The sequence below is a fragment of the Spea bombifrons genome, chromosome 2 (assembly GCF_027358695.1).
Source record: "Spea bombifrons isolate aSpeBom1 chromosome 2, aSpeBom1.2.pri, whole genome shotgun sequence".
NCBI lineage: Eukaryota > Metazoa > Chordata > Amphibia > Anura > Pelobatidae > Spea > Spea bombifrons.
Genome location: NC_071088.1, coordinates 26,568,841 through 26,581,274, shown reverse-complemented (window position 1 = coordinate 26,581,274; position 12,434 = coordinate 26,568,841). Strand labels below are relative to the sequence as shown.

Here is a 12,434-nt window from a genome sequence, read left to right as displayed (position 1 = left end):
AATATTGTCAGAACTTGAATTGATAGCCTTTTTAATGCACTTGCATTAATTATTAGTCTGTTATTAGCTGTTACCTGACATTATCACTTAGTACCTCTAAATCTTTTTCAGGTGATGATTTCTCCAATTTGACCCAATTTAGCTTATAATTAGCATGCATGTTTTTATTACCCAAATGTATTACTCCATATTTATTAAGATTGAGTCTCTTCTTCAACACATCTGGCCAAATCCCAATTTAATGGAATCATTCCAGAACAACACACATTATAAGCTGATTTTAAAACACAATTTGGTGTAAAAAAAAAAAATAACAAAAACAGTCACTACTGTGCTTAAATCTTCTGGTGGCGTTTATGATCCCTTTTTGAATAACTTAGTCCGATAAGCATTTCCCCACGGTTTGAATGTCTGTGAAGTATGTATTGCATAATGGAATCTATATCAACCGATAAGGTATTTCTTATTATATATGAATTAGTACTTAAAATGTAACAGGAACTTCACCATCAGTCTATCTAACGTTTCACCTAAATAGAATGACTTCCTGTAATAGACAAGCCAGAATACATCCCTTTAACAGAGAAAATATACAAATAAAGTGCTGATCAATGTCCACAGGGAGGATTCTTTTTGAAATGAGCTTCCGGTAGGGGGCGTCCATGGGAAGAGTTAAATGAGAGTTGACTGTGCAGACAACATAAAAGAGACGGTCCGTAGCAAATGAGCTTGCTAGGTTTCTTCGTACCTCTTCCTCATGGCTGCCGCAGGACAGAAAATGGCATTTATTGCTTACTTTGTGTGAATCTACAGTAGAGCCTTGAATTTCAAATTCCCATGTATTGCTTTAGATGGTGATGCAATTCTGTATGTATTGGTTATGAGCTCGTGTCTGTATGTCCACTACGGGAAGTGCCCACCATAAAGAAAAGGCCAGTCTAGGAAGAGTTATAGATGTGGGTTGGATTCAGATGGATGCTAACAGAGCCGCGGTTTCTGGCCCATCAAGCAGGAAGGGCTCTTTGCCATGGAAATCTGATTTGTCTTCTCAGCCGCAACATTGCTTTGGCTTTTAGTATAATTGGGTCAGGTTTCATTCGGCTCTAAGTGCATGTATAAAATACCAGACTGAGGCAAGCATCTCATACATTTTGATAGGTATCCAACATATAAAATATATTCATTGTTTTTGTTGCTGCAAAATCCATGCGCTGAGTGGCACCCAATTAAAACCAACTGGAGTGGAAGCTGAATTCTGATTTACTTCTTGGTGATCAGACAACAGTAAGAAGACAGATAGTGATCACTGACTACAAAATGCAAAATGAGAATAAATAATTGGGAACTCCAATCCACCATAAAACAAAGTGTAAAAGGCTAAACATCCAATAAGACATATATTTAGAACTTTTCCATAGCTTTAAGCTTCAGCTATACACACCGAATGTCTGTTGTCGGGAATTATTTTAGGTATTGAAATGTTGCATTACTGGTAAGATGTCCTCTGGCTTTGTTTTCAGATCTGACTGTGACCTTTATTTCAGGTGCAGCGACTGCGGGGTGTCCCTGTCACACCGGTACTACGAGAAGGATGGGAGACTGTTCTGCAAGAGGCACTATTGGGCCCGGTTTGGGGGAATGTGCCACGGCTGCTCAGAGCACATCACAAAGGGGCTGGTTATGGTAAGCACCGAATAACAACAGGCTAATTGTCTGAAATAATGAAAAATTTACGTATTTTCTAGTATGTGGCAATTTCCTTCCCCGTATCGGATTTCTAAAGCCAGTCTATATAATTACGTTTTGAAATCTTGTAACCATTGTTCTCTTTTTGCTGAAAAAGTGCATTGATAAAGAAATATAGAAATCAGCCATGTTGCCCACTGAATTTTATTAAGCATTTCTTCTTTATTGAAAAAATGACAACTATATTAAAATGTTTTTAAAAATGTATCATTGACGTGCAGGCTGGTGTCTTCATGCATATCAGTTTTGGACAAGACATCCTTTGTGGTCAACACTGTTTCCACCAGCAGATACAAACTTCCTTATGGAGATTACATTTAAACCTATCACAAATGAATTCTGTTATAATGTAGAAAACTCATACACATTGTATTGCCTGCATCCAAGTTTTGTTTTGTCTCTCTTAAGGCGTGCAAGCTAATTCCATATTTTGAACTAAATTGAGTATCTATTCTTTTGTTTTCGTAGGTAGCAGGAGAGCATAAGTATCACCCAGAGTGCTTTCTGTGTGCCCGATGTGGGGCTTTCATTGGAGATGGAGAAACATATGCTCTGGTGGAAAGGTCCAAGTTGTACTGGTGAGAGTTGTGTTAAGTGAAATAATCTTTTCATGACGTTTTCATCTTAATGTGCACAGCTGTGCTGATGTGAGAATATCCCAAAAACTTGCAGCCTGCAGATTTCATGGTATTTTACAGTTAAGCCCAGAACAGTCTATTCTGTGAACTCAATGCAAAATAAAATGCATATTTTTTTAGTTTGGAGGTAAGAAACATTACTGGTGCGTAGTTGTAATGTTCTACGAAGTATCCCATGATGTTTTAGTAACCTCTGTCTGTTTTCCCTGTATTAGTGGTCCCTGTTATTACCAGCTCTCGGTAACACCGGTGATTGACTCTCCAACATCTCGGTCACCTCACACAGTCACTTTGGTGTCGTTACCCGCCTCGGACGGCCGGCGCGGTTTGTCGGTTTCCATCACACCATCCTGCGCTGAGCATTCTCATACAGTGCGGGTCCGTGAGTGAGTATTTGTTTCGTTCTTGTTTGGAGCGCAGTAAGTTCACTGTAACATATTAGCAGATCAGTAGCTATTAGAATTGTTCAACATTTAATACAGCTGCTCCTCCTGCCTATGCTCAAAGTACCTCTCTAGCCCATCCTGCTTTGTTAAATTTAACAGTTTTGTAACTAAACGCAGAATTCATTGTAGTGTTTAGTGCCCAAACCCTTACCAGAAATATGTTTTAATTGTGTAGAATTGTCTTATTATTTTTTGCCAGGAGCACTCAATTGTCATATGCCACAAAATCAGACACTCTTTGGTTGTAGCTATTCCTCCCAAGGGTTCCGTGTTTAGATTAAATAATAAAATGGCAGAGATTGCAATTAGTGTTTTAGTGGAACCGCACTTTTAAAGGAACTGCACAGCAGAAAAAATGCTCTCTCTCGAAATAAATAGACATTGGCAAATATTTTTAAGGTGCATCATTTGAATTGCGTAAAAACAACAGATTCTGAAGAAAAGGGAAACAGATACTCACAAGGTGTATTCTGAGTTTTCCTTTAAACCTTGCAGCTATATGAACATTACTTTGTTCCTGTTCTCCTCATGAACTATACATGAGACACCACACAGGTGAACAGATGCTGCAGAACGCATGGAGGTTTACAGAAGTAGCTTTGAGGTGGATTATAGGGAATGCGATACATCTATCCGAGTTTTGCCTGTAAATTCTGCCGCAATGCCCAATATAAAAGGGAATCCATTTCTCTGATACTTGTACTAACAAACAACCAGTTGTTATTCATATCAGACTCTGTGCAGTGTTCTGTAGCAGGAGTAAAATTACTACATACCGTACCTGCTTGATTATAAGAAAAGTCCTGAAAATAAGACCACCCTATGTGGGGGAGATCAGAACCACTGTTTTTGGCATAAAACATTGTTTTTAATCGTTACAACACCTAACAGATTATCTGTGAAGTGTAACATCAGAACAAAATCTTGTATACTCACCTGCCTATCAGTCTGTGGCTCGGAGTTGGGTAGAACATGTCCCATGATGCTCAGTCAACCTTAACACTGCTTGAGAGTCATGGGGTATGTCATCTACAAAGATTTGCCGCTATTTGAACCAGCTCCTCTACAAAACTTTTGAAGAGGAGCACAAGCAGCTATGTGTGTCCACCTGATGGCTTGCCGTTCAGAGTCTGGCAAGTCTTTTAAATGTATGCAAGTGTGCATTATAACGTGTCCGGGGAGCTATAGTAGACAGCAAAAGTGCTATGTCGGAGCATTGGAAGCACAGGTCTGAATAAAATACAACACTGATTATAAAACAAGGTCTTTTTTTTTCCAGAGGATTTTTTTGTGAAAAAAACTTGTCATTATCAAACATATAAGATATGTTAAAAAATGCATGTGTTTGCTAGTGAAAGCTAATGATCCCAAGGCATTAAATGAATATCATGAAATAGGAAGTTGTGAGTAGACACACGGAGCTGTTTTAGCTCACCTGAGTAAGATTTGGGAATATGCTCAAAGATTTGGGGCCTACTAAAGTTCCATTTAGTTCATGGGTCAGTTCATGTCTATGTTTGGGGCCTTCACCAATCTCTAGGTGGAACACCGACAACTCCTAAATTAGCATTTGTGAGATCAGTTCTAAATCTGGAATGTTAAGATATATTTAACTCAAGGCTTAATCAACAAACTTCTTGATGTTTTCACAGATCTACCTGTGTGTGTAAAAAATAAATAAATAAATACAAATCACACTCAGAATTGTGGAATTGGTTCCCATATCGCTTGTTAATATATTCATTTCCATACACACATTTTTTGTTTCCTATTTCCCATTATTATAACTTTAAACAGTAATGGAATGACTCTATGGAACCAAGTCCTCCTTGCGTAAAATCTTATTTGGACCAGTTTCCATGGAAACCTATCTTAAACTGGCAGGGGCTTCCAGGGAGATGAGGGAGCAGGGCAGTGTGACCCAAAACATGCACAAATACATTTGTGTCACTTATATATTGTGTCACAAGCCTATGTAAAGTATACAAACTGTTTGATTTGGCCTGCACATTTTCACAGGTGTCTGTGATATCCAGCTACACGTCTCATCTTTATTGAGTAGACTATGCTTTAGACGAGGTGATCAGTCTCAGCCTATGAATATATACAGTTGTGTTCAAATACACATAATGTAATACCCACCTTATTTATGACTGTCTGGGAGCACTGTAGGATTTATTCATATAAACATGTTTTCGTGTCAACTGTATGCAAAGTCAAGGGCCAACTAAACCCTTCTTGTAAGAGAAACATGCTTGGCTGGGCCATTAAAAATGCAAAACAAGGTTTGCTCTCCTGTATATTATATTGCTAGACAAAGCTCCTGCAACACAGGTACATATTTTATCTATCTTTTTATTTTTAACCCTTGCTTCTTATGACAGACTGGATGCCGGTTGCTTAAGTCCTGATATCCAAGGCTCCATCCATGTTGGAGACCGAATCCTGGAAATTAATGGCACTCCCATCCGCAGTGTTCCCTTGGATGAGGTATATTTTTTTATTTTTTATTTATACACTTTTTTTTCTGTCTTTTACTCACTTTCTGGTTGCGTTCTTGTTAAACTTCCTGTTTTCTCTTTTAGATTGATGTCTTATTACAGGAGACAAGCCGCCTCTTACAGCTTACTATAGAGCATGACCCACATGAGACAACCCCACTGCCCACCAGCTGCACAGAGACTGCAGTCAGACGGCAGAAGCCTGTCACGTAAGCCTACTTTCTGACTCTGTGTTGATTTTATTGTTATGATAGTAGATATGACCATGCCATGCAGTAGAACTAGAGATGTGCAAGTCTCAAGCTCAACATCTGCATTGGCCCAGCTCATCTGTAGTAATGTGACACAGGACCCAATATGTTTAAGTGCTTCTTCTCCTTCTGTCATTTGTTCTGGTGTCTTCAGATGGGTCTGGTTTATCCCAGTATGGTATATGGTATCAATATGGCTGACTTGTCCACCTTAAGTAAAATTCATGTTGGCCTAGTGGGAAAATAAAAAAAAAAACTGGAACACAATCATCCCAAAATTGGGATAAAGTATTATTAGTAAGTAAAATTAAGTAAATTAAGTAAAATTTTCTACTTATTTCCCCTCAGTAGCTGCAAATATTACATCTGAACTAAACCATTATTTGGTTTATTGGGTAAAAAATATAACATTTCCTAGAATGTAAGAATAATGGTGTGCAGTTTCACACAGGTGCCAGTACTATGCACATTAATTTATGAGGTAATATTAAGTCATAAGGAGGTTCATAGTCTTTGTAGACTTCAGATTATAATTTATATTAAAATTAAAACAATAACGAAAATTAAGAAGTTATAATGGTAGAAAAAGTGTATACAATCTAATAAAACATTCACTCACATAAAGCAAATATTCTTGGGGTTTGAGAAGCGTCTTATAAGAAAAAAATAAAACCTCTATATGCCCCTATATAATATTAACTGATAGTTTATTTTACATAACCTCATGTATAGAGTATCTGGCTGCTAAAGGGGTATATAAGACTGTAGTGTGCTCTTGATTGCATACCACAAAAAAACTGGTAATATTCATGCATGAATTCTGCTTCTGACTTTAATCAGTATATACCCAATGAAAGATTCATTAGTCACGGTTTTGAACACTGATTGCTGTGTAGCATGGCAACTTCAAAATCAAGAATAAGTTATATATGGTTTGCATGTTAAAACGTTAGCCTGACATCTGAAATTGCAATAACCAACACACCCAAAAATCTGTGTGTTAAATGATTTTATTGCTTCGTCTGATTAATTAACTGATTGCTAATATACAATAACAGTAAATATTAACAGAATAACAAGTGTGGTGTTATAATCTTTATTATTTGTAAACACATCTCTTGAATACTGTTTAATGATTAATTATATTTAAATCACAGGTACCCTCTTATATATCCATTACACTGTTGTTTTGTGTGCTTTAGAACAGTAGTGATTCTAATGAAGTTTAAAATGTCTTCAGTACTAAGGTTCTTTAAATGTAGCATTATCCACATACCTTAAGCAAGGCTACATTTTTTTAAATGTAATTGTAATATGTAAATGTCAATTTAATATAACCAATTGCTTAGCAGCCAGATATATTTTAACAGAGGCGCAGTTCTAGATGCAGTTGTTGAGTTGTAACATAGGCATGGCAGCCTGGGTTGATGTGTCTTCTCCTTCTCTCTTTAAGGCGCAGTTGCAGTATAGATCGGTCCCCTGGATCTAGTTGTGTGGGGTCCCCTGCCTGCACGCGCAGGGACATGTCCCGCTCTGAATCTGTCCGTGGTGTCACTGGTTCCCATCGAATCTTCCGGCCGTCTGACCTTATCCCTGGGGAGGTGCTGGGTAGAGGCTGCTTTGGTCAAGCGATAAAGGTTAGTATCTTAAAATGAATGTAAACAATATTCCTTAATCTTAAGAATGCCATTGCTTGTTCTGGTTAACCTTACAGTCTGCATGGTATTTTTAGGTTACTCATCGTGTGACTGGTGAAGTGATGGTGATGAAGGAATTAATTAGGTTTGATGAAGAAACTCAAAGAACATTTCTAAAAGAGGTGAGTGGAGTTATGTGTGCCTATTCCCAAGTAGGTATTTGCTGTCTATCAGACAGGTTAATTAAGAGCCTCTTGTGCTTAAATTAGAGGAAAAACCCTACTTTTTAAGGTGAGCTTTTATGGGCAACTCCAAGTATCTTAATGCTTCATGAGAGGAAAACTGAATATAGCCATAATAGTGAAATAAGAGAAAATGGAGTCCTTTACACTTTTTATGTAAAGCGTTCAGGACCTGAGATCTCTTCTTCAGACAAACTGAAACAATCATCTCAGGCACTGGCTGGGGTGTTAGTAGGAGACAATTTTCTAATTTACCAGCTGAACGTGTTTGGGTCTTTTCACATAACATAACATAACGCAGGGGTCGACAAATTTGGTTTGGATCTAGGAGCCAGACAAAAATGAAGAGCCAACTTTTTTTCTTCCACAATCATGTTTTTATTTTGATATATTAGCCCCAGTAAAATACTACATAAAAAATACAATATACACTTGTATACTCATACATACATTACTCCCCCCCGACCACCACCTCATAGAGACCTGCCTCTCCGCTGCCTATCTTCTTCCATTGTGAATCTGGCACCTTACGCTTTCCTGCTGGGTCATGTAATGCACGATATGTTACCGTGCTGGGTGGCTCACGACACCCTCTTCACCGGGGCCCCTGCAGGAAAGGTGCCAACTTCACAATGGTAGCCCTGACCAGATTTTACCCCTTGAATGAGCTCAGAATGTTGAGTCACCAGCGATATCTGTTTTCCAGGTGAAGGTGATGAGATGTTTGGAACATCCAAACGTACTAAGATTTATTGGGGTGCTCTATAAGGACAAAAGACTGAACTTTATCACTGAATACATCCCAGGTGGAACCCTGCGTACCGCCATAAAGAATATGGTGAGTTTAGTATGTTGTGTATCTTTTTTTTTTTTTTTCTTTTTAAGCATTTTTCATATAAGGTCAGTGATAAAAAGTGTTGTTATCCAGCTATAACTCACATGGTGTCCTTGAAGGAAAACACTCTGGTCTAATAACTTATAAAGCCATTGACTCTGACAGATGTATCATTAGTTCCTTTCTAAAGATTACATTTGATTTGAATCCTCAACATAGTATACCACTGAGCAAAGATGGTGATTTAACATTTTTAGGTCATCTTTTTATCATTTTTTATTATTATTAGCTGATGAACTTGTACACAACTCTTTGCAGGATGCAGAGTATCCTTGGAACCAGAGGGTCCGTTTTGCCAGAGACATAGCTGCTGGAATGGTGAGATTTGTTCGTTAATTTCTGGTTCCAAAAAACAGACCATCTTCGTCTTCTGTTAGCTCTTCAGTTATGATTTTTAGTCCTAATCGTTGGATCTTTTGATACTTTGAATTCTTGTAGTTAACATAGTTGTCTTTCTTCCTCCACAGACATATCTTCATTCTATGAGTATAATCCACCGGGACTTGAATTCACACAACTGTCTTGTGCGAGAGGTAATCTTATATAATCGTGGACTTATTCCACTTATGCAGTCACTAGATATACCATACAAATCATAGTTCACGTTATAAATTAGATGCCAATGGAAAAAATGGGTTATAGGCGTTTACTTGCCAGGGCAAAGTGCGCTGTTTCTTCAAAGTTTAAATCAAGGAATGTTTCAGTTTCAGCAGGCTTGTTGTCTATAAGCGTCAGTTGTTGCCAGTTGTGAAAGTCTGAGGATCTTGCTTCTTAATCAGCTGTTGTTTGTGTCATAGGATGGGAGTTTGGTGGTAGCTGATTTTGGCTTGGCACGGTTGATTACAGAAGAAACTCGCGACCTACGTAAAGACAGGAGGAAACGCTACACTGTTGTTGGGAATCCATACTGGATGGCACCAGAGATGATAAATGGTGAGAAATGGCAGCACTTTGAGCTTTGTGAGGGCTGGGAGGTAAATGTAGAAATGCTCTGTGAGTTTCAGCAGAGTCTTCTTGTAGAATTAAGAATCATAAAGGCTTCAGGTTTTGGGCTTTTTTTATCAACAATCATATGCACAGTTGCTAAGCATATAAACCAAGTAAATAAAGTACTAGTCAAGCATTTGGTTAACCCCTTCACAACAAAGCCTGTTCATGCACGGGCTCACAATGGATTGTCATTAATGGGTTTAAGGATAACCTGTTGTCGTTAAGGGGTTAAACTATTAAATTACATAAAATGATACATACATTACATTATAACAAAATTCCAATGGAAACAAAACCCCTCTGCCTTCAGGTAAATCAGCTTCTGATCCCAAAAGTGGTATTAAGGACCCGAGCTGCACTCGCTACCTTTTTAAACACAGGAAATATTTTTTTCTGTACTGAATGTGTACAATACTGGGTTCTAAGTAACTTAAATTCCTTTTCCTCTGATACTTTCCTAGGGAGAAGTTACGATGAGTCGGTGGATGTCTTCTCCTTTGGAATAGTGGTGTGCGAGGTATTTATTCTTTTTTCTGCTCTGACTATCTGTATTGCAATTCATATTTTAATCTTTTATTTAATGTGTGCAAAGCATCATTTCTGTTTTTTTATGATTTCTTAAACTCCCATGCTTTTACTATAAATAAACATTCAGGCTTCATCTGTAATGTGTGTTTTTTGCCTTATAGATAATTGGATGCGTGAGTGCCGACCCTGATTATCTACCCCGCACAGTGGATTTTGGGCTAAATGTTCGTGTATTCCTGGACAGATTTTGCCCACCAACATGCCCACCCGGATTTTTCCCCAGTGCAGTTCTGTGCTGTGACCTGGATCCTGAGAAACGGTACATTTTTAAATCCTGAATTGTGACCTGCTGCATCCTTTCCACTGTATAAATACTGCCATTATTCCAGCTCTCAGCAGTAAGACTTAATGTGCAAACAGTTCGAGTTGATTCTCTATACTGTTACTGGCCATTTCTCTTGATTCCTTTTGTCATTACAAAAAGGGTCCCGTCCTAACGCCATTAGTCCACAGTAGTGGCATATTCTGGCCTAAACCTAGCTGGCCAAGGATGGCAGGTCCAGGAGTCGGCAGCTCCTCTGGCGCAAGACCAGTGGCATAATGCTCTATGGAGCAGGACTCTGCTCAGTGGGCTGATTACATTAGAGATCTCTATCTCCCCAAGTGTTCAGTAGAAATGGCCCTGGGTCTGGCCTAGAGCAGTGCCCAACACAAATAATATATCTCTGTGGACCAGAAATGTTAATACACTTTTATCATTTTATGTTTTGCAGACCAAGCTTCTCACAGCTCCACTTGTGGTTGGATTCTCTCCTGAAACACTTGAACATGCAGCTGCCCCTGTGTTCACACCTCGAGCAGCTAGAAAAGAACTTCTGGGAGCTTTACAGGAGGGGCGAAAGCACCCTGCATGTGCACCCTGAAATCCCTGAGTAACCTCAGTGAGAATGTTCTCCCAAATATTTTAAAAAGACACCCCAGTGTGTGTTTGGGGTTTACACTGCTTACCTTGCATAGAGTGTTTTTCAGCCCATACTTCCAAATAACACAAAGGGGACCCTATTGAGTTAGAGCTCACATGCCCACAGAGGGCACTTGGAAGTAGTTGGGAATTCCAAAGAAACAATGTTCTTGTTCAGTGCCATGTTCTGTTGGTTCATCCTGGTCCGGATGAAGTAGGTTTTTGATTGTCATCATAGCACTGTCCAATGTTTTCAGCGAACAAGTAACATCAAGTGGTCTAGAAAGGCGCCATTTCATCACATCCTACCCTGCATGGCGGCTCATACTATTGACACTTTGTGGAAAGGAGCATTGTGCACCTTGTGTAAATTTATGTATGTATATTTAGAATGTGCATAGCTTTCTGTACATAGCCTCTCCAATGTCTGTAAAAATGTAGACTCACCTGTGCCGACCTTGTTCTTGTTGCCAAGAAGAGCTTCATCTTTTCCCTACCCATGCAGTGCACTATGGTTGCTCAGGGTCACAATGCACCGGGAGAGAGAATATCATTGAAGCCAAGCAGGACGTTTGTGTCTTACATTATATGAAAGATCACCATCACACCCTGAGTCTTCCCCACACATTTAATGTGATGCCAACACAGCACTTAAAAATAGGTTTTCAGCTTTTAAAACCACCAGCATTTTAAATTACTAAAATTTCTTAAGCTGACATTTGTCACTTTGGCGAAACCTGTATATGTAAAAGAGAAGGAAAAAAACTTATTACATTGTTGCCTTATTTCCATTTACATTTATGTGTAACAGCTACGATGAAAGCACAGGCCATCTGGAGAATAGCAGCTCTGGAGGAGAGTTCAAATTGTTGAATGTTGAGCAATCACCATGGATACCAAGTAATGTTTCCATTGTTTGCTCCATATTGAACACTTTGCACCAGATTTGCTCTTCATAGATATGGTTCGGTGTTAAATAAAGTCTCACTAAATGGATCTGAGGCTTCTATGGGTGTTCCTGGCTATTTTGGTAAGCCTAGGACTGAGTTTTTTTCTCCCACATCTCAGACCTACTGCAAACCAATATCATGACAGGCAATTAACAGGGTGCCTTGGATTATAGTTGCTGCTCTCTTTACCCAAGGGGTTGAGAAATGTGTGCAGAATCTTAGGAGCCGGGCTTAAATATATAGAAACCGATGTTATTTCTATACATGAAACAGGCTAAAGATTTGAGAAGCCTGGGTCCAAACTGTTCTAATTGCCAGTTATGAAATTAACACACTTTTGTTCCAAAACAATAAATGCATTGAAATATGCATTAACTTCATCAAGTAAGGGCAACTCCTTTGCAAATGTACAGGTTTTATATTTATACAATATAATCCTGGCACCGCCATTGTACAAAGCTATGTAACATTGTCTATGCTTTGAACTTTAACACTGTTATTGCATATGTTATACGTCAGGATGGGCCTAGCTAAGCCTGCTTAAGCTCTGCAAAGAATGGCAGAAGCCAGCTTTGTATAATGCGTAGTTCAGTGGGTTCTACAGTCAGTTCTACGAGGACCTGTACAACCCATTCAATTAGACTTTTCT

At 38.7% G+C, this 12,434-nt stretch overlaps 1 protein-coding gene across 2 annotated transcripts in view; it reads left to right on the top strand.

Annotated features, from left to right (window-relative positions):
• Positions 1 to 11,968, top strand: part of LIMK1 (LIM domain kinase 1) — a 37,755-nt gene extending 25,787 nt beyond the window's left edge. For both annotated transcript variants that reach the window (XM_053457243.1, XM_053457244.1), the window contains 14 exons: positions 1,545 to 1,683; positions 2,215 to 2,324; positions 2,600 to 2,770; positions 5,215 to 5,320; positions 5,416 to 5,540; positions 7,036 to 7,219; positions 7,315 to 7,401; positions 8,168 to 8,299; positions 8,615 to 8,674; positions 8,824 to 8,889; positions 9,154 to 9,289; positions 9,808 to 9,863; positions 10,036 to 10,193; positions 10,648 to 11,968. In XM_053457243.1, coding sequence (XP_053313218.1) covers positions 1,545 to 1,683; positions 2,215 to 2,324; positions 2,600 to 2,770; positions 5,215 to 5,320; positions 5,416 to 5,540; positions 7,036 to 7,219; positions 7,315 to 7,401; positions 8,168 to 8,299; positions 8,615 to 8,674; positions 8,824 to 8,889; positions 9,154 to 9,289; positions 9,808 to 9,863; positions 10,036 to 10,193; positions 10,648 to 10,810 — 1,693 coding nt within the window. In that variant the 3' untranslated portion in view covers positions 10,811 to 11,968. The remainder of the gene's footprint in view (positions 1 to 1,544; positions 1,684 to 2,214; positions 2,325 to 2,599; positions 2,771 to 5,214; positions 5,321 to 5,415; positions 5,541 to 7,035; positions 7,220 to 7,314; positions 7,402 to 8,167; positions 8,300 to 8,614; positions 8,675 to 8,823; positions 8,890 to 9,153; positions 9,290 to 9,807; positions 9,864 to 10,035; positions 10,194 to 10,647) is intronic.
• The last annotated feature ends 466 nt before the right edge of the window (positions 11,969 to 12,434 follow it).